Source organism: Anopheles coluzzii, chromosome 3, assembly GCF_943734685.1.
Source record: "Anopheles coluzzii chromosome 3, AcolN3, whole genome shotgun sequence".
In the NCBI taxonomy this organism is placed as follows: Eukaryota; Metazoa; Arthropoda; class Insecta; order Diptera; family Culicidae; genus Anopheles; species Anopheles coluzzii.
The window spans coordinates 39,038,048-39,062,812 of NC_064671.1; the positions used below are offsets into that span (position 1 = coordinate 39,038,048).

General features: G+C 43.0%; 1 protein-coding gene and 1 pseudogene across 5 annotated transcripts; both read right to left on the minus strand.

Moving 5' to 3' along the window:
* Positions 1–2,656: 2,656 nt before the first annotated feature.
* LOC120954847 (neural-cadherin-like) overlaps positions 2,657–24,765 on the minus strand; it is a 54,764-nt pseudogene continuing 32,655 nt past the window's right edge.
* LOC120957537 (uncharacterized) lies at positions 9,802–23,664 on the minus strand. 5 transcript variants are annotated; one of them, XM_040379792.2, is made up of 3 exons: positions 17,705–20,163; positions 13,150–14,700; positions 9,802–10,145 (listed from the first exon to the last, which is right to left on the minus strand). In XM_040379792.2, exons 2-3 carry the CDS (start codon positions 14,294–14,296, stop codon positions 10,138–10,140), a joined length of 1,155 nt encoding a protein of 384 aa, XP_040235726.2. In that variant the 5' UTR covers positions 14,297–14,700; positions 17,705–20,163; the 3' UTR covers positions 9,802–10,137. The 5 variants fall into 5 exon arrangements, 4 of the variants coding, with proteins under 4 accessions (XP_040235726.2, XP_049466394.1, XP_049466395.1 ...); XR_007452753.1 differs by lacking the exon at positions 9,802–10,145 and adding an exon at positions 22,260–23,664 and having other exon boundaries at positions 12,294–14,700; positions 17,705–19,255; XM_049610437.1 differs by lacking the exon at positions 13,150–14,700.

The following is a 24,765-nucleotide window of genomic DNA, read 5'->3' on the forward strand; positions in this document are numbered from 1 at the left end:
ACGCACCTGTGGGCAGATTTATTTATATTAATTAGTTTTTTATTAAAAATTTTATTTTTACAGCTTATGTTCTTCTCAAATGTTTTTGTTTTTTATTCCTTTTGTCTTTTTGTACCACAATATATAAAAACATATAATCAAAACATGGCTCACAAATTAATTCTTAGTAGAGAGTGCGTCTTTTTCCTTCTGTTGGATTTTGAGTTAGGCAGAACACACCCGTAAGTTAGGTAATGAAATAACAATGCCCATGGATAGGCAACACGCATTACATGTATTTTCCCATTAAACAGAAATCCCATTTAAACCATTTCAAACATAATCCAGTTGGAATATTGCCAACTTAACAAGAATTAAATAAGAAAATGTATGTATCGCTAACGGAGCACGCAGGCTCTTGATAAGAACACCCCAGAAATCACAAATTAATCGAGATAGAATTTCAGTGTAATTTTCTAGTTCTTTCTCCAAGTTTTTGAGAGCATTGCTTTTTATGGGAAATTAAATTCACGTTATGAGTGGCAAAACCTCTTTGGTGAATTCCGTTGTTAGATAGGCAGAAGTTTGCATCGGGGTGTCAGCCTTTTTCAAGGCTTTTGTTCGGGAGTACTGCTCCCCTTTCTAACATAGTCCGCGAGACGGAGTAGGCTGTAGAAAGCTACACCTTCCATTAAGAAGCTCGTAGTCTTTGAAATGCTTTGTTTAGCTGGTAAGTTATGGTTGTTTTCTGTAACTTTTATTTTCTCTGTGTTTCATTGGAATTTTATGTTAGAATTCTCTTCATCTCGTTTACACACATACATAAACATACACAATTAGATGAATTAACTGTATTTGCGCTTCGATTAAGCATTGTACACATTATTTGAAACGGTTCCCCTTTTTTATGAACGCTACATAACAACTTGAAAATCAATAATTCGTTCATCTTTCGATAGTCAAAGTTGCCACACCCTAAAAGCACTATGAGAGAAGCTGTATAAATCTACTACTCCTTCTATCCAACATACCACCTCAAATGTATTGCAAACTAATAAAGTAAACATGACTGATCCTTAATGAATTAATTCTCGTAGGACGTTACGCCAAATAGAAGAAGAAGAAGACTGATCCTTGAAGCGTACTGCGCCGGTTCCTTGTGTGTCCAATGATAAAATGTGTAAATGCATGCTCAAACAGATCATAGATGAAAGAAAACGATATCGAAAGGAAGTTCTTTTATTGGCGTACCAAACATTATCAACCATCTTTTCAGGGTTATTTTTATTCAACGAAACTTCACTGCAAAATCTGGATACATTTTCGCCTTCTAGGCTCTTAGGATTGCTGAGCGAAAGGAAAATGCTACAAACTGCACTTTACTAACGTTCATTCATTGCAGCGATTGAAGTTGTGTCGTGCAGCACGTTCGAACAATTCTCAAATTTTCTTTTGATCAACTTTTAATATGCCCTGCTCCTCCTCCCGCCCCTTGTTCATCACTATCATCCTTATCGTGCATTTGATTTACTGCATCATCGTTTAAAGTGATAGAAATATTCATATTTCTATTATATTTACAGTAAAATGGAGCTATTTCCATTGATCCTACCGAATAAAAGATGGATGTAATAAAGCTGTTGTGCAAAACACAGTGGATTACATAATTGTAAGGTTTCTCAACAAACAGCGAAGGATGTTTTAAGAGACTTAAAACAAGGTCTAAAAATATAAAGAACCAAATTCGACCCGTCTCCTATCGAAGTTTGAACGAGCTACGCTTTCTTCTTATAAGGTTGTGCGGTTGGTTTAGTAAATGTCTTTGCTTTCATTCGTGCATTCACAAAAGTTTTCATTCCGGTCAAACAAGTAGGTTGTCTGGTAGTTTTATAGACTGGTGAGCACGTGTTTGCTTTATAACCTTTAACGGTCTCCGGCTTTTGTTTCTTTCACCGGAATTTTTGATTGAGTTTCGAGGTTTGTTCATAAATTTTGTCCACTTGCAGTCCATTTGCAGGTGAGGTTGTTGTGCGCTTGTTGGTTCGTTCGATTATTTGTTGCTGCTTTGATTTTCTTGGGATTTTGTTTTGTGATTTAGGAATATTTGGCGTTTTCCTATTAGTGACAAGTTCATCATACGGATGAAAAATAATGGAGAGTACGGAATTTTACCTTGTCAAGGTTTTTTGGGACTTTCTTATATTGAGCAGAGTTTTCGTCTCTCACTATCTCACCGGAAACAACGTTAACGATTTGATGCGTGGGCTATATCCAACAGTTACTGCGTGGGTTTCCTTTCACTGGATCCGTATATCGATCACTTTGGCGATGCGATTACCAACATGGTAATATCGCTTCACTCACTTCGTTAACCTTTCCAAAGAACACGTGTACATGTCTTGAAAATGAATGATGAAAAAATCTATTGTTATAAAAAAAGAACATTTGTTTAGTCTTTTGACCCCAGTAGCTAGTAGTCCTGTTCTTGTGTCATTTTCTGCCCTGGGACATCGTTTTCTTTAGCTAGTTTGACCTTTCAAAAAGAACTGTCCAGTGATTTTACAGTGTCTCCCATCGCACTAAACTATTACATGTCTGTACGCGACGTGTAGGTTGTAGATTTGATTTTATATTCATTATTTACAGTATACCGACCTATCATAACCGAAATTTACAGTGATGCGCTTTTCCTTACGCAATTATAGCGAGCATGTGGTGCTCTCGTTTTCTGAGCAATCCAACTCTGCGTGTTGCACCGTTTGGCTGTTTGTAGCTTCAAGGTACCATCTATTGGCAGTTAATAAAATCGATTTAAATTGAATCTGCCCCAATACACTTCCATTTTCGCAACATCTTCGCTTCTTGCGAACTGATGCACTGCTGGAAAACAGTTTTACAGTCCCGCTTTGGCTCGGACGACTGTGTCCGCATCGTAAATGGGGATTTTTAAGAGTTTATGGATTTTAGTGACTATTTTACAAAGAATATCTACCGGTTAGCTCACACACCGGCGAGATATCCCCTAGATCGTATGTCTTATACGACGAATTTGTTTTTTTTTATCTTCTTGGGAGGGTTGAAGGTTTTGAACACAATGATTTATCTACAAGTCCGTGCGCATCATTCAGCTTCGTCTGACGGTATGTCATGATAAACTAAACGAACGTGCACAAACGTTGATCTCAAGATCAAAAGACCTACAGCACCTGCGACAGCTACAGTTACTTTTAACTAACATCTTCATCTTCGATCTGCTCTTCGCTGGGTACTTAAATATTGACTAATTTATCGAAACGGGGACCACTAGTGGTTAAAAAGCTAAACTCATGGGGTGCATCGTCCGTACCTGTGGTGGAACGGTAGGAACAGGGAGGACAGTTTAGGTGTTTATCGTCGTGTACTGTTCGGGGCAGGTTTGGAAGATTACTATGGGTTTGGGCGATTTTTTTGATTTACCTGCCTGCAAGGAACTTAGCGAACCCGAGGTACTCGCACAACCTTCGTAGGCGTAGTTACGCAGATCGTCGAATGGCCCGGAGGCTGAGTCGATGTCAACGCGTCGCTTCCGGTCGTCCAGGAACACGTCCACCTTGCCGACCACCTGATCGGACACGACGGCAATATCTGGACCTGTTGGTGCGTTCGTGGAATGGACAGAACATAATAAAACATTGTTAGCAAAGCGTTGTTGGCCCACGTTTATAAAAGAGCTTCCCATTAGATTACAAACAAAGAACTGACGCACACAAACAACACGTAACATTGAAGCAGCAAATAATAATTGGGCGATGCTGGAGAGGGCAATACATGCTGGTGCTTAGCGCATAACTCCTAAAATGGCACATGAAAACGAAACACGCTACTTACGTACTGGCGGTGCCTTATGTTGAACGAGCTCTGGCAGCGGTCCGATCGGAATCTTGAGTGTCTTTATGTCAAACGCGGTCATGTCGTTCTCGCCACCACCTTCGTCGCAGTAGTTGATGATGTTCTCGCGGATGTAGTCCTTGGTGACTGGCTTCTTGTTGAAGTTAGCCGAACGACGCCGGGAGCAGGAAAAATAAACAAATATTAAAACTGTTGCGTGTGGAAAGGAAGAAACAAAAACAAAACTTGTCTTTATAAAAGAATTGCAAAATAATGTTTAAAGCACACCCAAACTCGACTCCACTTACTAATGATCAGTAATAGGCCGGCTATAACGGCGGCCAAGGCACTGGTGCTGAATTTAAGCGCTTGTCGTTCCTTCAAAAAATCACAACTCTCGCCCCAGTACGAGTCTGGACAGATGCACTTGTACTTTAGGCGCGGCTCCTGATTGATGCAAGTGCCTCCATTAAAACACGGATAGTCCAGACACTCGTTCCGATCGATGCAGGTTTTGCCTTCCGGTGAGATGATCATACCATCGCCACAGCTGTAACGAAAGAGATTCAGTCCAAACACAAGATGTTAACTGTGTGACCAAAAAGACACAGGAACTCTCACAAAGGACATCGAGATACTTACGCACACTCGTACTTGTTCCACAGGTCAACACACTCGAACGGATCCGGACAGTACGCGTTCTGGCAAGGATTGTTGGAGGAACAGTAGCGGTCGATGTTCTTCGCCATCGTGGCCTGACCCCACTGGGTACCGTTGGTGGCTGGCGGAAGTGGCAAGCTTTTACCGTCCAATCTATAGACAGGGCAGGAGCAGGAAGAGAACATTATAAAACAACACATAGAAACACACCACCATACCCGCTGGACTTACCTTATATCGTCGATGCAACTCTTCTGATAGTCCGATTTGACATCGTACGTCTTCACGCCGGTAAACTCCGGCTTGCCACCCGCATACACCCTCCTGCTTGTCCACCGAAAGCCACTGATGTCCGTCGAACGAGAAGCTCTGGTTGAAGTTGGCACCATCACCCTCGTCCAGCTCCCGGATGGCCGCTGAGCCGTATCGTTGCACCTTCACCACGTGCCACTGTCCGTCGTCCACCTCGACCGCAGTCAACGCTACCTCCTGCTCCTCCACCTGGCCCGTGTTTAAGCTGTACCGGAAGTACACCTTGGCGCCCTTTAGCTCAATGATGCCGTACTCGCGCATATGCTGATCGCTGATGCGGAACAGCTCACCGTACCTTTCCCGCGTGCGGAACCGCAGCTGAATCTGCGTCGTGAACTTATCCGGCTCGAAGCTGAGCGCGTACTTCACGTAACTGTGCGTCTTGAACGTGGTTGGAGTGGTGGGCAAGCTGCAGTACGTGCCCGTCCAACCGGGATTGCATTCACACTTGGCCTCGACATACCTACCGACACACTTGCCGTGCTCGAGACACCGGGCGACCTGTGGATTCAGATCACACACCTCCTGCGTGTACAAACAACCGGGCGCACTGCCCTTAGACAGTCCCGGGTGGGACAGGTGCTCCTTTCCGTTGTGCTTAAACTCGCGTATGCACCCTTCGAAACCGACCCCGACCGGCATGTACTGCCAGCGGCTGTAAGTGTAGTCAAACTTGTCCCTAAACACTCCGCCAATCTGGAGCGGCGTGTTGAGATTCAGATATTCGTTGAAAGGCGGCACCTTGCCCAGCGCCTGGCAGGTGTGGTCGAGAAACTCGACCAGGTTGCCGTCCTCGGTTTCGGTGATTTCGGCCGTCTTTCAGAAATCGACCACCATCTTCACCTGCTCAGTGTCCCAGAACAGATCGATCCGGTGCCATTCGCCATCGTTGAGCGGATGTTTGATAGCGATGCGTAACTCTAGCGTACCCGAGCCGTAATCAATGAGAAACCGAGGATAGCCCTGCTCCAGCTCGAGTGCAATAAAGTCGGACAGCTGCTTGGACGTGTCGTTCTCCTTCGGTGGTATGATAGGTCCGTTGTAGAAAATTAAACCATCCGGCTTCGTTGTGATGCTTTCGACGCTAATATGCGACTTGTCGCACATGTCGAGCGGTGGGTACCAGGACCAGCCACGAGCACTTGATACCCGACTTGGAATCGATGCAGCGACCGCCGTTCAGACAGGGATGGGATTTGCAGGTCTGCTGCTGCTTGTACTCTCGCGAACCGCATACACACTCCGCCGTGGAGTTGATCTGCACCCCAACCAGGGCGGTTTTGTTCGCATTAACTAGGCAGGGGTTCGATTGGACCTCGATAATGCTGGTGCACGACCCGGCACAGTCCGCATTCTCCAGCAGACACTCATCCACGTTTACCATCGTGATGTTGATGCCCACCTTCTGCTCGATGTCCTCCTTGTGCAGGAGTATCACGCTGTTCAGCTGCACCGCCTTGTAGAAGTACGCGCCATGCACGGCGAACCGCAAATCGATCAGCGGCACCGACCGATCCTTCATCTGCACACTGAAAACGTCCACATTATTTACGTCCACGTTCAGCAGCTCCGCCAGCTTGTCCCGGAACCGCTCCAGCTTGCTGCGGAAGATGTTCTGGGTGCGATAGTTCCAGATGCGTATAAAGTCCTCATCCGTAATGCCTGTCAGCCGGATCGAGCCGGAGTTGACGATTGCCTCGTAGGAGATGTGCTTCACCACCACCGACATGTTCGCATACGATTCCTGCGCGTGCTTGCGGTCGTAGATCTTGAAGCGCAGCTTGTAGAGTCCCTCGCATGCACCGCGCCGCATCGTCACCATGCCGGATGTGTCGTCTAGCTTGAAGCGTGGATTCTCGGCCTCATCCCAATAGAACAACTTGTCCGAGGTGTCCCAATCGTCGAGATCGTTAACGAACACACGCCCGATCGGTGTGTCCGGCGCCTGGCCTTGGTAGTTGTACACGATCACCTCCTTGGAGCCAGGCTGCATGATGTTATCGTTCAGATCACCGATCGTGATCGTCAGCGTGCTGGTGCCGGTTTGCGGTGGATTGCCCGAGTCCTTAATAACGATCGGAATGGTGTACTGCTTGCGGTACTCGCGATCAAACGAGCCGAGCGATGAAATGATCGCCATACCGTCACCCTTGTTACTCTGCTCCACCTTGAAGGACGTGCGAATCACATCGTCTGCGTCCGGGTCCATGCGGAACTGGAACGGAGCCCCATTGCCCTCTAGCCGGTCATCCTTATCGACAGCGGAGATTTCGATAATCTTCGACGGCGGTGAGTTTTCGAGCATAATGGGCCGATAATCTTCCGCGAATACCGGCGCATTATCGTTGATGTCCTTCACCAACACGGTCAAGATGGCGAAGGCCGTGCGCGGTGGAACACCGTCATCGGTGGCCAGAATTTCAAGTGAGTGTTTCGCCATCGCTTCACGATCCAGTTCACGTTGAATCGTCACCGTACCTTCCTGGTCGATGGCAAACTGGCGCTTCCGGTCTGTAGCACGGTTAATGCTGTAGGTAATTTTGCTCTTACCGCCCTTGTCGATGTCGACCGCCTTGAAGGTGCCCAAGTTTTTCCCCACGTACGCGTTTTCATACACAGCCGTCTCGATGTGCGGCTTCTTGAAACGAGGCGTATTATCGTTAATATCCTTCAGCTTCACAATCACCCACGAATGGTCAACGTGGTATTTTTCGCTCTCGTCAATCTCATTGTTATCGATCACCTGTATCCGAAATCGAAAGCCATTTATCTGCATCGGATCCTCGTAGTCGAGCGGCTGGACTACCTTCAAACTCCCCGTACCGTCCGCGTTCTTTACCATCGCGAACTTATCCGCCCCGTAACCGCTGCTTTCAATGATTTTAAACTGGAAATTGTTTATTTCATCATCGTCATTCACCGTCACGGTCAGTATCGGTGCCTCGGGCAGCACACTACCGTCGGTTTCCTCCACCTCGACGTTCCACTCGTCCTTGGTGAACCGAGGCGGCATATCATTCAGATCCTTCACCTTGATGGAAGCTGTCCCCGTACCCTTCAAACCTCCGCCATCGGTGGCCACTATCTGCAGCGAGTAGTCGGGTGTCTTCTCCCGATCGAGACAGCATACCACCGTCGTGATGAGTCCCATGTCCGGGTTGATGTCGAAGATCGGCAAACCAGTATCCTCTTGGATCGCGTTCTTCTCGATCGAGTAAATGATCTTCGCGTTAGTGCCTTCGTTGATATCGTCATAGTCTTCGGCCTTTATTGTCATCACGTGCATGCCGATAGTGCCATTTTCGGTCACGTTTCCATACGCAATCCCGTTCGGGAACTGCGGCGCATTGTCGTTGACGTCTTTCGGGTTGATCTGACCCTCCGTAAAGCCCACCAAACCCTCGCCTCATTCGTCCTGCGCAAAGACGGTAAACTTCCAAGACGCTCGTCCGTGTGGTGGATCTCGGTTCAGAGGCTGAACATTTGTAGGAAATGGTGTGGAAGGCGTACAATAAGCAAAAAAGAAAAAAAAAGTTATTAGTTGTCACCAGCATAATTCTTAACGCTTGGGATGCATTTTTCAATTAAACAATTTCGAAATAAAATTTTGTTTGACTTAATAAAGCCTAACAAGACTCGGGACATTGCTGGTCCATTAAGTCGGTTTTGTTCGTTGCCGGCAAGAGAAAGTTTACAAAATTGCTTGATTTAATTAAAATACTGTATTTACTTGAGGTTAAACTAGTGTCCGGGAAACTGAGCTCGAAAAAATGTACTTTTAGTCCCACACGAATCATTTCGAGACCCGGCACATGGAACAAGCGGGAAGTTATTCAAAACTGTAGAGGAGACCAGAATCCAGTTTCGCCATCGAAAAGTTTCTCCATCGGGCCAAGGTTTCATCGAACAGCAGAGGCCCATCAAGTCTTGCAGACGTGTAAGTTTTTAAACCGGAAACTTATACTGCTTTTAAAATGGCTTCATAGAGTTCCAACGCTTAAACAATTCTGAAAAAAACGGTTATCACATCCCTTCGGCTTTGGATGGTAAATGGGTTTTGCCATGCACCGCTCTGGTCGAATCTTATCAACCATATGAACATACCAGGATTCTCCCATTTTATTTCTGAGTTGTCTGCAGTGTTATGTTGCAGGTTTTTTTTTTTAATTCCTTTACATTTCATACCGCCACGGTTAACTGCAGTGCTTTCGTTTTGTGTGTCATAACTGGCGGACAACGGTGATTAAATCTTGCGTATGCTTCCAAGCGGATAATTTTGACCTACCTTAAGCACAAATATTTCCCCAGTGGCTTTGTTGATGTCAAAGTAGCTGTTGGAGGGATTTTCGATGTCAATACCAGCCCCAGTCAGAAAGTAGATGATGTTGTTTGGACGCTCCACGTCGGCATCCGAGGCGGTAACCTGTTCAGGGCGAGGGGAAAGACATGAGAGGCAATAAGTGGCAAGTGGATGTAAAAATACCGTATAAAGGCGAAACACGAAAATGCAGAAAAGTAAACAAAAGGGAACAATTGTTTCTACGAACTACCGAAATCGCCCAACAAAGGAAAATTGACTCAATGAAATTCAGAAATTGCAAAGCCACAAGGGGTACGATAGCCTTTCTCAGGTTTGCTCTGCGCCCTGTCAAGGTCAGTCAGCATCGTAGCAATCTTGAACGGGAAATATGAATTTTTTGTAACCGGATGATTGGCATGACCATTTTCTCGTTCGGATCGGTGAGATTGGGCAGAAAACATCAACGTACACCTGGCGTGTTTGGGTAGGTCGATTGGGCTAGGCACGGCCCCGGACAGCTAATTCAATTCCATCGTCTGTAAGATGTAAAATTAGTTTTTCATTTATTACTGCAAATTGCACTGCTCGATGATGTTGTATACTAAGGAGTAGTTCGTTTAGTTGGAGATGAAATCGTTCAATATATTTGCCATTAACACACCAGTCCAACGTGACGATCAAGTCTAGCTCTGTTGTATTTCACTCGTATATTTGTACTTCTGTATCTTTTCCGTTTGTACGCTTCTCCCGACGCTGCTCCAGTGGCGCACTTTTTTCCCGTTCCCCCTGTTGACAGCCGCTGTCAGCCAACCGCTACCAGGTTGGTCCATTTGGTGATGTTGACATTTCGATGGTTATGACAGCTCTTCCCTCCGAAATAGTTATTTACAGTAGTAGCCTTTGTGGTGTTTTGATACTCCTTGCTGATCGCCGCAGTTTTGCTTCCGGTGGTATTTCTGCTGAACATGGAGCCTCTGATGGAAAACTCATTGGTGGAGGGTTGGATGGTTGCGCTTGTACTATTGACCTAGATCCACAATCTGTCATTAGTTCTGGTGTACTGCTATTTTTCGGGATGGTATTAGTTTCTGATTCCAAATTATGCGAAGTAGTCTCTCTGCCTTGCCAAGAAGTGTTCCTAGTTATGGGTTTTTGCATACTAATACCCACAGCGCGCATTTGATCGATGTGACGTCTCCAAGTTCGTCCATCATCTAACTCTATTTCATAATGCAGTTTACCTAATCTTGCTGTTACTTTTCCGAATTCCCATTTGTTATTTTTAATGTACTCCCTTGCAGCTACTCTTTGTCCTATTTCAAAATCTTTAGTTTTTATGATTTCTCTATTGTTCGAGTTTGAAGTTGGAATCATTATGTCAATACGGCTGCGTATTTGCCTTCCAAATACTAACAAAGAGGGCGAAAAACCAGTGCTAGGATGAATTATTTTTCTGTAAGACAATAGAATATTGCTCAACACTTCTGGAATTTCTGTACGATTACACTTTACTGCCTTCAGCTTTGATTTTAGTGTTTGAATAAAACGCTCGGCCTGTCCATTTGTCGCTGGATGGTAAGGTGCACTAAATTTATGAATCACCCCGTTTAGCTTTAAAAACCTGGTAAATTCCGTTGACGAAAATTGAGTGCCATTGTCGCTAACCAAAACCATAGGAATTCCGAATGTACTGAATATTTCCCTGCAGGCATTAATTGTGGTTTCGGTAGTCATGTTGTTGACGACACGGACCTCAGGCCATTTAGAGAAAGCATCCACTAAAATAAAAAAGTAGCTTCCCATGAAAGGACCAGCATAATCCACATGCACCCTCTGAAAAGGCCCTTCTGCTTTCTCCCAGCAATGTATCGGTACTTTTGGTGGGTTTGCTCTTGTCTCTTGACAGGGTTGGCAGTTATTTACAATATTTTCAATTTCTTTGTCTAGGTTGGGCCACCAACAATAACTTCTTGTCAAAGATTTGATTCTAGAGATCCCAAAATGAGAAGAGTGAAGCTCCTGTAATACCTTTTCTCTTAATAAAGGCGGAATGTAAACTCTACTCCCCCGCATAATACAATCACTTTGTAAATCGAATTCATTTTGATCAATACCAAAACAGTGTTTCGGTAAAATTATTTTACCCGTTCTGAGGGCACGCAGTAGTTCTTCAACATTTGGGTCTACAGCTGTGGCTTTTGCCAATTCAGGAACTGTTAAAGGCAATGTTTCGATTACGTTGATCTCAACTAAATCGGAATCCTCTATTCTTCTATCAGAATCCTCTGACGGTAAAGGCAACCTTGACAATGCATCGGCGTTACAGTGGTTTACAGATTTCCGGTGACGAATGTTATAATCAAACCCTTGTAAAAAAGCTGCATAGTGCTGCATTCGCATTGCCGACATCGTTGGTAATCCTTTGGATTCTGAAAATATCTGTGATAAGGGTTTGTTGTCCGTTACCAGAGTAAATTTCCGTCCATATAAATATTGGTGAAATTTATGCACTCCGAAAATGATTGCGTAGGCTTCTTTGTCGATCTGAGAATATCGCTGTTGAGTTTTGTTTAAAGTTTGCGATGCGTATTGTAATGGCCTTTCGGTTCCATCGGCAAATTTATGGCTAAGGACGGCACCTACCCCGTAGGGTGAGGCATCTGTAGCTAATATGAGAGGAAGGTTAGGATCATAGTGTACCAGTACTCTCTCCGTTTGCATTTCCCTTTTTACCTGAGCGAATGCCTTTTGGCAATGCTCGTCCCAAACGTATGGTATTCCATCTTTTAGAAGATTGTTTAAAGGATAGTTTACAGTACTTAAATTTGGGAAGAACCGTCCGTAATAATTTACCAAACCTAGAAAAGATCTTAATTCATCTACGGATTTCGGAGCCGGCATGTCCTGTATGGCCTTAATTTTTGTATGTAGTTTGTGTATGCCATGTTTATCAACTAGGTATCCACAATATTCTATTTGATCTGCGAAAAACTCGCATTTAGCTTTGTTTACTTTTAGATTGTACTTTCGTAATCTTTTTAGTACTTCTTCTAATCTTTTTAAATGGATTTCATCGTTTGGCCCTGTAATTCTAATATCATCAATAAAAGCAGTTACTCCTGGAATGTCCTGTAGAATCTGTTCGATTAACCTCTGAAATATTGCCGGTGCCGATGCCACCCCGTACATTAGTCTGGTAGGGCGGTACAATCCTTTGTGGGTTGCTAATGTTAAAATATCCCGACAATCGGGGCTTACCTCCAATTGCAGATAGGCTTGGGAAAGGTCTAATTTAGAAAATTTTTCCCCGCCTGCAATATTTGTGAACAATTCCTCAACTGTCGGTAGTGGGTGCTCGTCTACTAATAGGTTTGGATTAACCGTGATTTTATAGTCACCACATAATCTTACATTACCCCCTGATTTTTTTACTGGCACAATAGGTGTAGCCCATTCAGAAAGATCCACTTTCTCTAGAACGTTTTCCTCAACTAACTTATTGATTTCATTGGTTACAGCATCTCGGACAGCAAATGCGACAGGCCGCGCTTTGATAAAAATAGGTTTTGTTTCTTTGCGAAGAGTTAATGAAGCTTGTAACCCTTCAATTTTGCCTATTCCTGCCTCAAATACTTCCGAATATTTTTTTAGTAGAGCTTCTAGTATTGAGCATGAAGTGAAATTTTCCTTTTCACAATATGAAACTTCTTGACTGGTATGCATAAATTTATTCAAATCTAACTTTATAGTTCTCATCCAGTTACGTCCAAGCAAAGGATTTCTGTCGGATTTTGTGACAAGCAATGGCAAAGGAATTTCTAAATTTTTAATTTTTGCTCTCACTTCGATCTCTCCAAGAACGTTGATAACACCGTTGCAGTAACTTTTCAATTTTACATTGCTTTTCTTCATCAATGTGTTAGGAAAACAATTTAATCTATCCCTGTTACTTATTAGTGATACTGGAGAACCCGTGTCCACCTCGAAAATAAGTTTTCTATCAGAGATTTCCATTTCCAGCAAAAACTTACCCGCCAGATTTTGCACTGCTCTCAGGTTGAGCACATCCACAACGTCATCGTCACAGGCAGGAAGATCAGGCTCGTACTCCAGTGTGTGTACTCCTGCTCGTTGTAGTTTTGTACGACACACTTTATCCAAGTGTCCCATTTTCTTGCAGTAGTTGCAAATTGCATTCCGGTGTCGACACTTATCCGCAAAATGCTCTTCGTTTCCACACCGATAGCAAGCTGTTTTCCTTTGAACCGTTGTTGGCTTGCTCTTCTTCTTGCTCGTGGTGCTGATGTGCTGAACTGGATACGCTGCACCGGCGCCGTGTATTTCGTCTGCGCCTCGATTTGACATTTCCATACTAAAAGCTATGTCCTTCGCTTTAGCCAATGTTAAGTCGCGCACCTCGAGCAACCGCGATTGGATCGCACGGTTTTGGAGTCCGAATACAAATTGGTTTCTCAAGGCTTTGTCGAGGTAATCCCCAAAATTGCATGTTTGTGCTAGCTTCTCCAATTCCATTAGATACGTAGATAGTGTTTCGTTTTCAGCTTGCTTCCGATTTGCAAACTTGAAATTTTCCAAAATTTCTAAAGGATTTGGGTTGAAATGCTCTTGAAGAATGGAAACAATTTCCTGGAACGTTTTAGTTTGCGGTTCTGCATTCTTTAACTTGTTGCACAACACGTCATAAGTAGCACCACCCATATAATGGAGAAGGTAATCACGTTTGTCTTCTTCGGAAACTCGATGGATTTTGAAGGCAATTTGCAACCTTTCCAACCATCTCTGGATTTTGCAGTTTGTTGGATCAAACGGCTCAAATGAGAACATTGTAGACATATTCGTAACAGCAGTAGTTATCCCCCGGACCGAAACAGACAGAGCGGTACCTTCACCCACACTTGAGCCGGGCACCGATGTGCTGGATGTAGTAGAACTGGATGCCTTTGGTTTTACCGCAGCAGAATGGGCCGTAACAGGGCCTCTAGTAGAAGTTTTCGAAGAAATAGGCTTAGCAGTAGCAGAATTGTCCGTAGCAAGGACGCCAGTAGGAAGGTTTGAAGAAGAATCGGCCGTAGGTGTTCCGGTACTGGCAGATTTAGCAGCAGCCCGTGTGGTGACAGAAGCAGCAGGAATTTCGGTCTTCTTTGACGCCGGATCCATGAAAACAACACAAGCTTAGTTTGCTTAGGTATAATAACGTGGTTTTCGTACTTCCTCGTCGCCAATTTGTTGTATTTCACTCGTATATTTGTACTTCTGTATCTTTTCCGTTTGTACGCTTCTCCCGACGCTGCTCCAGTGGCGCACTTTTTTCCCGTTCCCCCTGTTGACAGCCGCTGTCAGCCAACCGCTACCAGGTTGGTCCATTTGGTGATGTTGACATTTCGATGGTTATGACAGCTCTTCCCTCCGAAATAGTTATTTACAGTAGTAGCCTTTGTGGTGTTTTGATACTCCTTGCTGATCGCCGCAGTTTTGCTTCCGGTGGTATTTCTGCTGAACATGGAGCCTCTGATGGAAAACTCATTGGTGGAGGGTTGGATGGTTGCGCTTGTACTATTGACCTAGATCCACAATCTGTCATTAGTTCTGGTGTACTGCTATTTTTCGGGATGGTATTAGTTTCTGATTCCAAATTATGCGAAGTAGTCTCTCTGCCTTGCCAAGAAGTGTTCCTATTTATGGGTTTTTGCATACTAATACCCACAGCGCGCATTTGATCGATGTGACGTCTCCAAGTTCGTCCATCATCTAACTCTATTTCATAATGCAGTTTACCTAATCTTGCTGTTACTTTTCCGAATTCCCATTTGTTATTTTTAATGTACTCCCTTGCAGCTACTCTTTGTCCTATTTCAAAATCTTTAGTTTTTATGATTTCTCTATTGTTCGAGTTTGAAGTTGGAATCATTATGTCAATACGGCTGCGTATTTGCCTTCCAAATACTAACAAAGAGGGCGAAAAACCAGTGCTAGGATGAATTATTTTTCTGTAAGACAATAGAATATTGCTCAACACTTCTGGAATTTCTGTACGATTACACTTTACTGCCTTCAGCTTTGATTTTAGTGTTTGAATAAAACGCTCGGCCTGTCCATTTGTCGCTGGATGGTAAGGTGCACTAAATTTATGAATCACCCCGTTTAGCTTTAAAAACCTGGTAAATTCCGTTGACGAAAATTGAGTGCCATTGTCGCTAACCAAAACCATAGGAATTCCGAATGTACTGAATATTTCCCTGCAGGCATTAATTGTGGTTTCGGTAGTCATGTTGTTGACGACACGGACCTCAGGCCATTTAGAGAAAGCATCCACTAAAATAAAAAAGTAGCTTCCCATGAAAGGACCAGCATAATCCACATGCACCCTCTGAAAAGGCCCTTCTGCTTTCTCCCAGCAATGTATCGGTACTTTTGGTGGGTTTGCTCTTGTCTCTTGACAGGGTTGGCAGTTATTTACAATATTTTCAATTTCTTTGTCTAGGTTGGGCCACCAACAATAACTTCTTGTCAAAGATTTGATTCTAGAGATCCCAAAATGAGAAGAGTGAAGCTCCTGTAATACCTTTTCTCTTAATAAAGGCGGAATGTAAACTCTACTCCCCCGCATAATACAATCACTTTGTAAATCGAATTCATTTTGATCAATACCAAAACAGTGTTTCGGTAAAATTATTTTACCCGTTCTGAGGGCACGCAGTAGTTCTTCAACATTTGGGTCTACAGCTGTGGCTTTTGCCAATTCAGGAACTGTTAAAGGCAATGTTTCGATTACGTTGATCTCAACTAAATCGGAATCCTCTATTCTTCTATCAGAATCCTCTGACGGTAAAGGCAACCTTGACAATGCATCGGCGTTACAGTGGTTTACAGATTTCCGGTGACGAATGTTATAATCAAACCCTTGTAAAAAAGCTGCATAGTGCTGCATTCGCATTGCCGACATCGTTGGTAATCCTTTGGATTCTGAAAATATCTGTGATAAGGGTTTGTTGTCCGTTACCAGAGTAAATTTCCGTCCATATAAATATTGGTGAAATTTATGCACTCCGAAAATGATTGCGTAGGCTTCTTTGTCGATCTGAGAATATCGCTGTTGAGTTTTGTTTAAAGTTTGCGATGCGTATTGTAATGGCCTTTCGGTTCCATCGGCAAATTTATGGCTAAGGACGGCACCTACCCCGTAGGGTGAGGCATCTGTAGCTAATATGAGAGGAAGGTTAGGATCATAGTGTACCAGTACTCTCTCCGTTTGCATTTCCCTTTTTACCTGAGCGAATGCCTTTTGGCAATGCTCGTCCCAAACGTATGGTATTCCATCTTTTAGAAGATTGTTTAAAGGATAGTTTACAGTACTTAAATTTGGGAAGAACCGTCCGTAATAATTTACCAAACCTAGAAAAGATCTTAATTCATCTACGGATTTCGGAGCCGGCATGTCCTGTATGGCCTTAATTTTTGTATGTAGTTTGTGTATGCCATGTTTATCAACTAGGTATCCACAATATTCTATTTGATCTGCGAAAAACTCGCATTTAGCTTTGTTTACTTTTAGATTGTACTTTCGTAATCTTTTTAGTACTTCTTCTAATCTTTTTAAATGGATTTCATCGTTTGGCCCTGTAATTCTAATATCATCAATAAAAGCAGTTACTCCTGGAATGTCCTGTAGAATCTGTTCGATTAACCTCTGAAATATTGCCGGTGCCGATGCCACCCCGTACATTAGTCTGGTAGGGCGGTACAATCCTTTGTGGGTTGCTAATGTTAAAATATCCCGACAATCGGGGCTTACCTCCAATTGCAGATAGGCTTGGGAAAGGTCTAATTTAGAAAATTTTTCCCCGCCTGCAATATTTGTGAACAATTCCTCAACTGTCGGTAGTGGGTGCTCGTCTACTAATAGGTTTGGATTAACCGTGATTTTATAGTCACCACATAATCTTACATTACCCCCTGATTTTTTTACTGGCACAATAGGTGTAGCCCATTCAGAAAGATCCACTTTCTCTAGAACGTTTTCCTCAACTAACTTATTGATTTCATTGGTTACAGCATCTCGGACAGCAAATGCGACAGGCCGCGCTTTGATAAAAATAGGTTTTGTTTCTTTGCGAAGAGTTAATGAAGCTTGTAACCCTTCAATTTTGCCTATTCCTGCCTCAAATACTTCCGAATATTTTTTTAGTAGAGCTTCTAGTATTGAGCATGAAGTGAAATTTTCCTTTTCACAATATGAAACTTCTTGACTGGTATGCATAAATTTATTCAAATCTAACTTTATAGTTCTCATCCAGTTACGTCCAAGCAAAGGATTTCTGTCGGATTTTGTGACAAGCAATGGCAAAGGAATTTCTAAATTTTTAATTTTTGCTCTCACTTCGATCTCTCCAAGAACGTTGATAACACCGTTGCAGTAACTTTTCAATTTTACATTGCTTTTCTTCATCAATGTGTTAGGAAAACAATTTAATCTATCCCTGTTACTTATTAGTGATACTGGAGAACCCGTGTCCACCTCGAAAATAAGTTTTCTATCAGAGATTTCCATTTCCAGCAAAAACTTACCCGCCAGATTTTGCACTGCTCTCAGGTTGAGCACATCCACAACGTCATCGTCACAGGCAGGAAGATCAGGCTCGTACTCCAGTGTGTGTACTCCTGCTCGTTGTAGTTTTGTACGACACACTTTATCCAAGTGTCCCATTTTCTTGCAGTAGTTGCAAATTGCATTCCGGTGTCGACACTTATCCGCAAAATGCTCTTCGTTTCCACACCGATAGCAAGCTGTTTTCCTTTGAACCGTTGTTGGCTTGCTCTTCTTCTTGCTCGTGGTGCTGATGTGCTGAACTGGATACGCTGCACCGGCGCCGTGTATTTCGTCTGCGCCTCGATTTGACATTTCCATACTAAAAGCTATGTCCTTCGCTTTAGCCAATGTTAAGTCGCGCACCTCGAGCAACCGCGATTGGATCGCACGGTTTTGGAGTCCGAATACAAATTGGTTTCTCAAGGCTTTGTCGAGGTAATCCCCAAAATTGCATGTTTGTGCTAGCTTCTCCAATTCCATTAGATACGTAGATAGTGTTTCGTTTTCAGCTTGCTTCCGATTTGCAAACTTGAAATTTTCCAAAATTTCTAAAGGATTTGGGTTGAAATGCTCTTGAAGAATGGAAACAATTTCCTGGAACGTTTTAGTTTGCGGTTCTGCATTCTTTAACTTGTTGCACAACACGTCATAAGTAGCACCACCCATATAATGGAGAAGGTAATCACGTTTGTCTTCTTCGGAAACTCGATGGATTTTGAAGGCAATTTGCAACCTTTCCAACCATCTCTGGATTTTGCAGTTTGTTGGATCAAACGGCTCAAATGAGAACATTGTAGACATATTCGTAACAGCAGTAGTTATCCCCCGGACCGAAACAGACAGAGCGGTACCTTCACCCACACTTGAGCCGGGCACCGATGTGCTGGATGTAGTAGAACTGGATGCCTTTGGTTTTACCGCAGCAGAATGGGCCGTAACAGGGCCTCTAGTAGAAGTTTTCGAAGAAATAGGCTTAGCAGTAGCAGAATTGTCCGTAGCAAGGACGCCAGTAGGAAGGTTTGAAGAAGAATCGGCCGTAGGTGTTCCGGTACTGGCAGATTTAGCAGCAGCCCGTGTGGTGACAGAAGCAGCAGGAATTTCGGTCTTCTTTGACGCCGGATCCATGAAAACAACACAAGCTTAGTTTGCTTAGGTATAATAACGTGGTTTTCGTACTTCCTCGTCGCCAATTTGTTGTATTTCACTCGTATATTTGTACTTCTGTATCTTTTCCGTTTGTACGCTTCTCCCGACGCTGCTCCAGTGGCGCACTTTTTTCCCGTTCCCCCTGTTGACAGCCGCTGTCAGCCAACCGCTACCAGGTTGGTCCATTTGGTGATGTTGACATTTCGATGGTTATGACAGCTCTTCCCTCCGAAATAGTTATTTACAGTAGTAGCCTTTGTGGTGTTTTGATACTCCTTGCTGATCGCCGCAGTTTTGCTTCCGGTGGTATTTCTGCTGAACATGGAGCCTCTGATGGAAAACTCATTGGTGGAGGGTTGGATGGTTGCGCTTGTACTATTGACCTAGATCCACAATCTGTCATTAGTTCTGGTGTACTGCTATTTTTCGGGATGGTATTAGTTTCTGATTCCAAATTATGCGAAGTAGTCTCTCTGCCTTGCCAAGAAGTGTTCCTATTTATGGGTTTTTGCATACTAATACCCACAGCGCGCATTTGATCGATGTGACGTCTCCAAGTTCGTCCATCATCTAACTCTATTTCATAATGCAGTTTACCTAATCTTGCTGTTACTTTTCCGAATTCCCATTTGTTATTTTTAATGTACTCCCTTGCAGCTACTCTTTGTCCTATTTCAAAATCTTTAGTTTTTATGATTTCTCTATTGTTCGAGTTTGAAGTTGGAATCATTATGTCAATACGGCTGCGTATTTGCCTTCCAAATACTAACAAAGAGGGCGAAAAACCAGTGCTAGGATGAATTATTTTTCTGTAAGACAATAGAATATTGCTCAACACTTCTGGAATTTCTGTACGATTACACTTTACTGCCTTCAGCTTTGATTTTAGTGTTTGAATAAAACGCTCGGCCTGTCCATTTGTCGCTGGATGGTAAGGTGCACTAAATTTATGAATCACCCCGTTTAGCTTTAAAAACCTGGTAAATTCCGTTGACGAAAATTGAGTGCCATTGTCGCTAACCAAAACCATAGGAATTCCGAATGTACTGAATATTTCCCTGCAGGCATTAATTGTGGTTTCGGTAGTCATGTTGTTGACGACACGGACCTCAGGCCATTTAGAGAAAGCATCCACTAAAATAAAAAAGTAGCTTCCCATGAAAGGACCAGCATAATCCACATGCACCCTCTGAAAAGGCCCTTCTGCTTTCTCCCAGCAATGTATCGGTACTTTTGGTGGGTTTGCTCTTGTCTCTTGACAGGGTTGGCAGTTATTTACAATATTTTCAATTTCTTTGTCTAGGTTGGGCCACCAACAATAACTTCTTGTCAAAGATTTGATTCTAGAGATCCCAAAATGAGAAGAGTGAAGCTCCTGTAATACCTTTTCTCTTAATAAAGGCGGAATGTAAACTCTACTCCCCCGCATAATACAATCACTTTGTAAATCGAATTCATTTTGATCAATACCAAAACAGTGTTTCGGTAAAATTATTTTACCCGTTCTGAGGGCACGCAGTAGTTCTTCAACATTTGGGTCTACAGCTGTGGCTTTTGCCAATTCAGGAACTGTTAAAGGCAATGTTTCGATTACGTTGATCTCAACTAAATCGGAATCCTCTATTCTTCTATCAGAATCCTCTGACGGTAAAGGCAACCTTGACAATGCATCGGCGTTACAGTGGTTTACAGATTTCCGGTGACGAATGTTATAATCAAACCCTTGTAAAAAAGCTGCATAGTGCTGCATTCGCATTGCCGACATCGTTGGTAATCCTTTGGATTCTGAAAATATCTGTGATAAGGGTTTGTTGTCCGTTACCAGAGTAAATTTCCGTCCATATAAATATTGGTGAAATTTATGCACTCCGAAAATGATTGCGTAGGCTTCTTTGTCGATCTGAGAATATCGCTGTTGAGTTTTGTTTAAAGTTTGCGATGCGTATTGTAATGGCCTTTCGGTTCCATCGGCAAATTTATGGCTAAGGACGGCACCTACCCCGTAGGGTGAGGCATCTGTAGCTAATATGAGAGGAAGGTTAGGATCATAGTGTACCAGTACTCTCTCCGTTTGCATTTCCCTTTTTACCTGAGCGAATGCCTTTTGGCAATGCTCGTCCCAAACGTATGGTATTCCATCTTTTAGAAGATTGTTTAAAGGATAGTTTACAGTACTTAAATTTGGGAAGAACCGTCCGTAATAATTTACCAAACCTAGAAAAGATCTTAATTCATCTACGGATTTCGGAGCCGGCATGTCCTGTATGGCCTTAATTTTTGTATGTAGTTTGTGTATGCCATGTTTATCAACTAGGTATCCACAATATTCTATTTGATCTGCGAAAAACTCGCATTTAGCTTTGTTTACTTTTAGATTGTACTTTCGTAATCTTTTTAGTACTTCTTCTAATCTTTTTAAATGGATTTCATCGTTTGGCCCTGTAATTCTAATATCATCAATAAAAGCAGTTACTCCTGGAATGTCCTGTAGAATCTGTTCGATTAACCTCTGAAATATTGCCGGTGCCGATGCCACCCCGTACATTAGTCTGGTAGGGCGGTACAATCCTTTGTGGGTTGCTAATGTTAAAATATCCCGACAATCGGGGCTTACCTCCAATTGCAGATAGGCTTGGGAAAGGTCTAATTTAGAAAATTTTTCCCCGCCTGCAATATTTGTGAACAATTCCTCAACTGTCGGTAGTGGGTGCTCGTCTACTAATAGGTTTGGATTAACCGTGATTTTATAGTCACCACATAATCTTACATTACCCCCTGATTTTTTTACTGGCACAATAGGTGTAGCCCATTCAGAAAGATCCACTTTCTCTAGAACGTTTTCCTCAACTAACTTATTGATTTCATTGGTTACAGCATCTCGGACAGCAAATGCGACAGGCCGCGCTTTGATAAAAATAGGTTTTGTTTCTTTGCGAAGAGTTAATGAAGCTTGTAACCCTTCAATTTTGCCTATTCCTGCCTCAAATACTTCCGAATATTTTTTTAGTAGAGCTTCTAGTATTGAGCATGAAGTGAAATTTTCCTTTTCACAATATGAAACTTCTTGACTGGTATGCATAAATTTATTCAAATCTAACTTTATAGTTCTCATCCAGTTACGTCCAAGCAAAGGATTTCTGTCGGATTTTGTGACAAGCAATGGCAAAGGAATTTCTAAATTTTTAATTTTTGCTCTCACTTCGATCTCTCCAAGAACGTTGATAACACCGTTGCAGTAACTTTTCAATTTTACATTGCTTTTCTTCATCAATGTGTTAGGAAAACAATTTAATCTATCCCTGTTACTTATTAGTGATACTGGAGAACCCGTGTCCACCTCGAAAATAAGTTTTCTATCAGAGATTTCCATTTCCAGCAAAAACTTACCCGCCAGATTTTGCACTGCTCTCAGGTTGAGCACATCCACAACGTCATCGTCACAGGCAGGAAGATCAGGCTCGTACTCCAGTGTGTGTACTCCTGCTCGTTGTAGTTTTGTACGACACACTTTATCCAAGTGTCCCATTTTCTTGCAGTAGTTGCAAATTGCATTCCGGTGTCGACACTTATCCGCAAAATGCTCTTCGTTTCCACACCGATAGCAAGCTGTTTTCCTTTGAACCGTTGTTGGCTTGCTCTTCTTCTTGCTCGTGGTGCTGATGTGCTGAACTGGATACGCTGCACCGGCGCCGTGTATTTCGTCTGCGCCTCGATTTGACATTTCCATACTAAAAGCTATGTCCTTCGCTTTAGCCAATGTTAAGTCGCGCACCTCGAGCAACCGCGATTGGATCGCACGGTTTTGGAGTCCGAATACAAATTGGTTTCTCAAGGCTTTGTCGAGGTAATCCCCAAAATTGCATGTTTGTGCTAGCTTCTCCAATTCCATTAGATACGTAGATAGTGTTTCGTTTTCAGCTTGCTTCCGATTTGCAAACTTGAAATTTTCCAAAATTTCTAAAGGATTTGGGTTGAAATGCTCTTGAAGAATGGAAACAATTTCCTGGAACGTTTTAGTTTGCGGTTCTGCATTCTTTAACTTGTTGCACAACACGTCATAAGTAGCACCACCCATATAATGGAGAAGGTAATCACGTTTGTCTTCTTCGGAAACTCGATGGATTTTGAAGGCAATTTGCAACCTTTCCAACCATCTCTGGATTTTGCAGTTTGTTGGATCAAACGGCTCAAATGAGAACATTGTAGACATATTCGTAACAGCAGTAGTTATCCCCCGGACCGAAACAGACAGAGCGGTACCTTCACCCACACTTGAGCCGGGCACCGATGTGCTGGATGTAGTAGAACTGGATGCCTTTGGTTTTACCGCAGCAGAATGGGCCGTAACAGGGCCTCTAGTAGAAGTTTTCGAAGAAATAGGCTTAGCAGTAGCAGAATTGTCCGTAGCAAGGACGCCAGTAGGAAGGTTTGAAGAAGAATCGGCCGTAGGTGTTCCGGTACTGGCAGATTTAGCAGCAGCCCGTGTGGTGACAGAAGCAGCAGGAATTTCGGTCTTCTTTGACGCCGGATCCATGAAAACAACACAAGCTTAGTTTGCTTAGGTATAATAACGTGGTTTTCGTACTTCCTCGTCGCCAATTTGTTGTATTTCACTCGTATATTTGTACTTCTGTATCTTTTCCGTTTGTACGCTTCTCCCGACGCTGCTCCAGTGGCGCACTTTTTTCCCGTTCCCCCTGTTGACAGCCGCTGTCAGCCAACCGCTACCAGGTTGGTCCATTTGGTGATGTTGACATTTCGATGGTTATGACAAGCTCAAACCTGGAAGGTGTATAGTAGCTCGAGACAGTTATGCCTTCATTAGCTCAATAATGTTGCTTCAGCCAGTGATTAAGTAGTTGTGATTGCAACATAGCTTACTTGGTCGCTGGAAATTGTAATTGATTGCTGTTTGTTTTATTGTCGTCAAAACAAACAAGAGGAAGAGAAACATAGAAAAAGGAAGATAATGCCATGTTGATTGATGATTTTCGAACGGCATGTACAATTGCTTGGGCCTAATATGAGTTAAGTGTTTGTAACTGTTACCGGAATGGACTTGAAGCGGTAATGTTTTCATGTGCTTTCCCATAGTTTTGTGGGAGCGATTAAAAGACGATGTAAACCGTTCTAAGAGTGAACTAAGACTAACTACATTTATTCGATATTCAGTGTAACCACGGTTGCTGTAACCAATGGCTACTTGATTACAACTAAGACATTGCTATAAGCAATCCACCACAGAGTCCCCCTCATGGATAACTGATGTTTGAGGAGCCATTTCTATCATTTTATCTGCCATCTCCGCTAGCTTCGAAAGACTTCCATCGTGGATGCTAAGTATTGCACGTATATTAGCTGGAAGTTTTTGCAGGAATAGTCTTTTTAACAAGGAATCATTCACATTCAATCCGGCAGCAAGTTCCTGCATCTCCGTTAAAAGATGCGTAGGACGAAGGTCTCCAAAATCGTACGATCCAAGTAGCTGATCCATTTTGGCTTGTTCCGTGAGCTCGAATCGAGATATGAGGCGCTCCTTAACGGCTTCATATTTTCCTGTCGCAGGAGGCTGTTTTACATAATCGGCGATATGACAAAGCACGGATTGTTCGAGTTTAGCGACAATATGATAAAATTTTGTTTCATCCTTATGAACGCCGGCCAACAAAAACTGAATTTCAGCTTGCGAAAACCACAACGATGGATCGTTCTTCCAGAATTCCGGTAGTTTAACCGAAACGGCTGCAGTAGCAGGGGAAGTTTCTTCGTTAGAAACGTTTTCGGTAGACATGTTCGTTCACAAATTTTCAAATTAGGAGAACTAATAACAATCCGGAGATCACGTCGGGGTCACCAATGTGGGAGCGATTAAAAGACGATGTAAACCGTTCTA

What these genes read in the sequence shown, in the direction of transcription:
- LOC120957537 (XM_049610437.1), bottom strand. Translation starts at nt 18,851, where the DNA reads ATGGATCCGGCGTCAAAGAAGACCGAAATTCCTGCTGCTTCTGTCACC.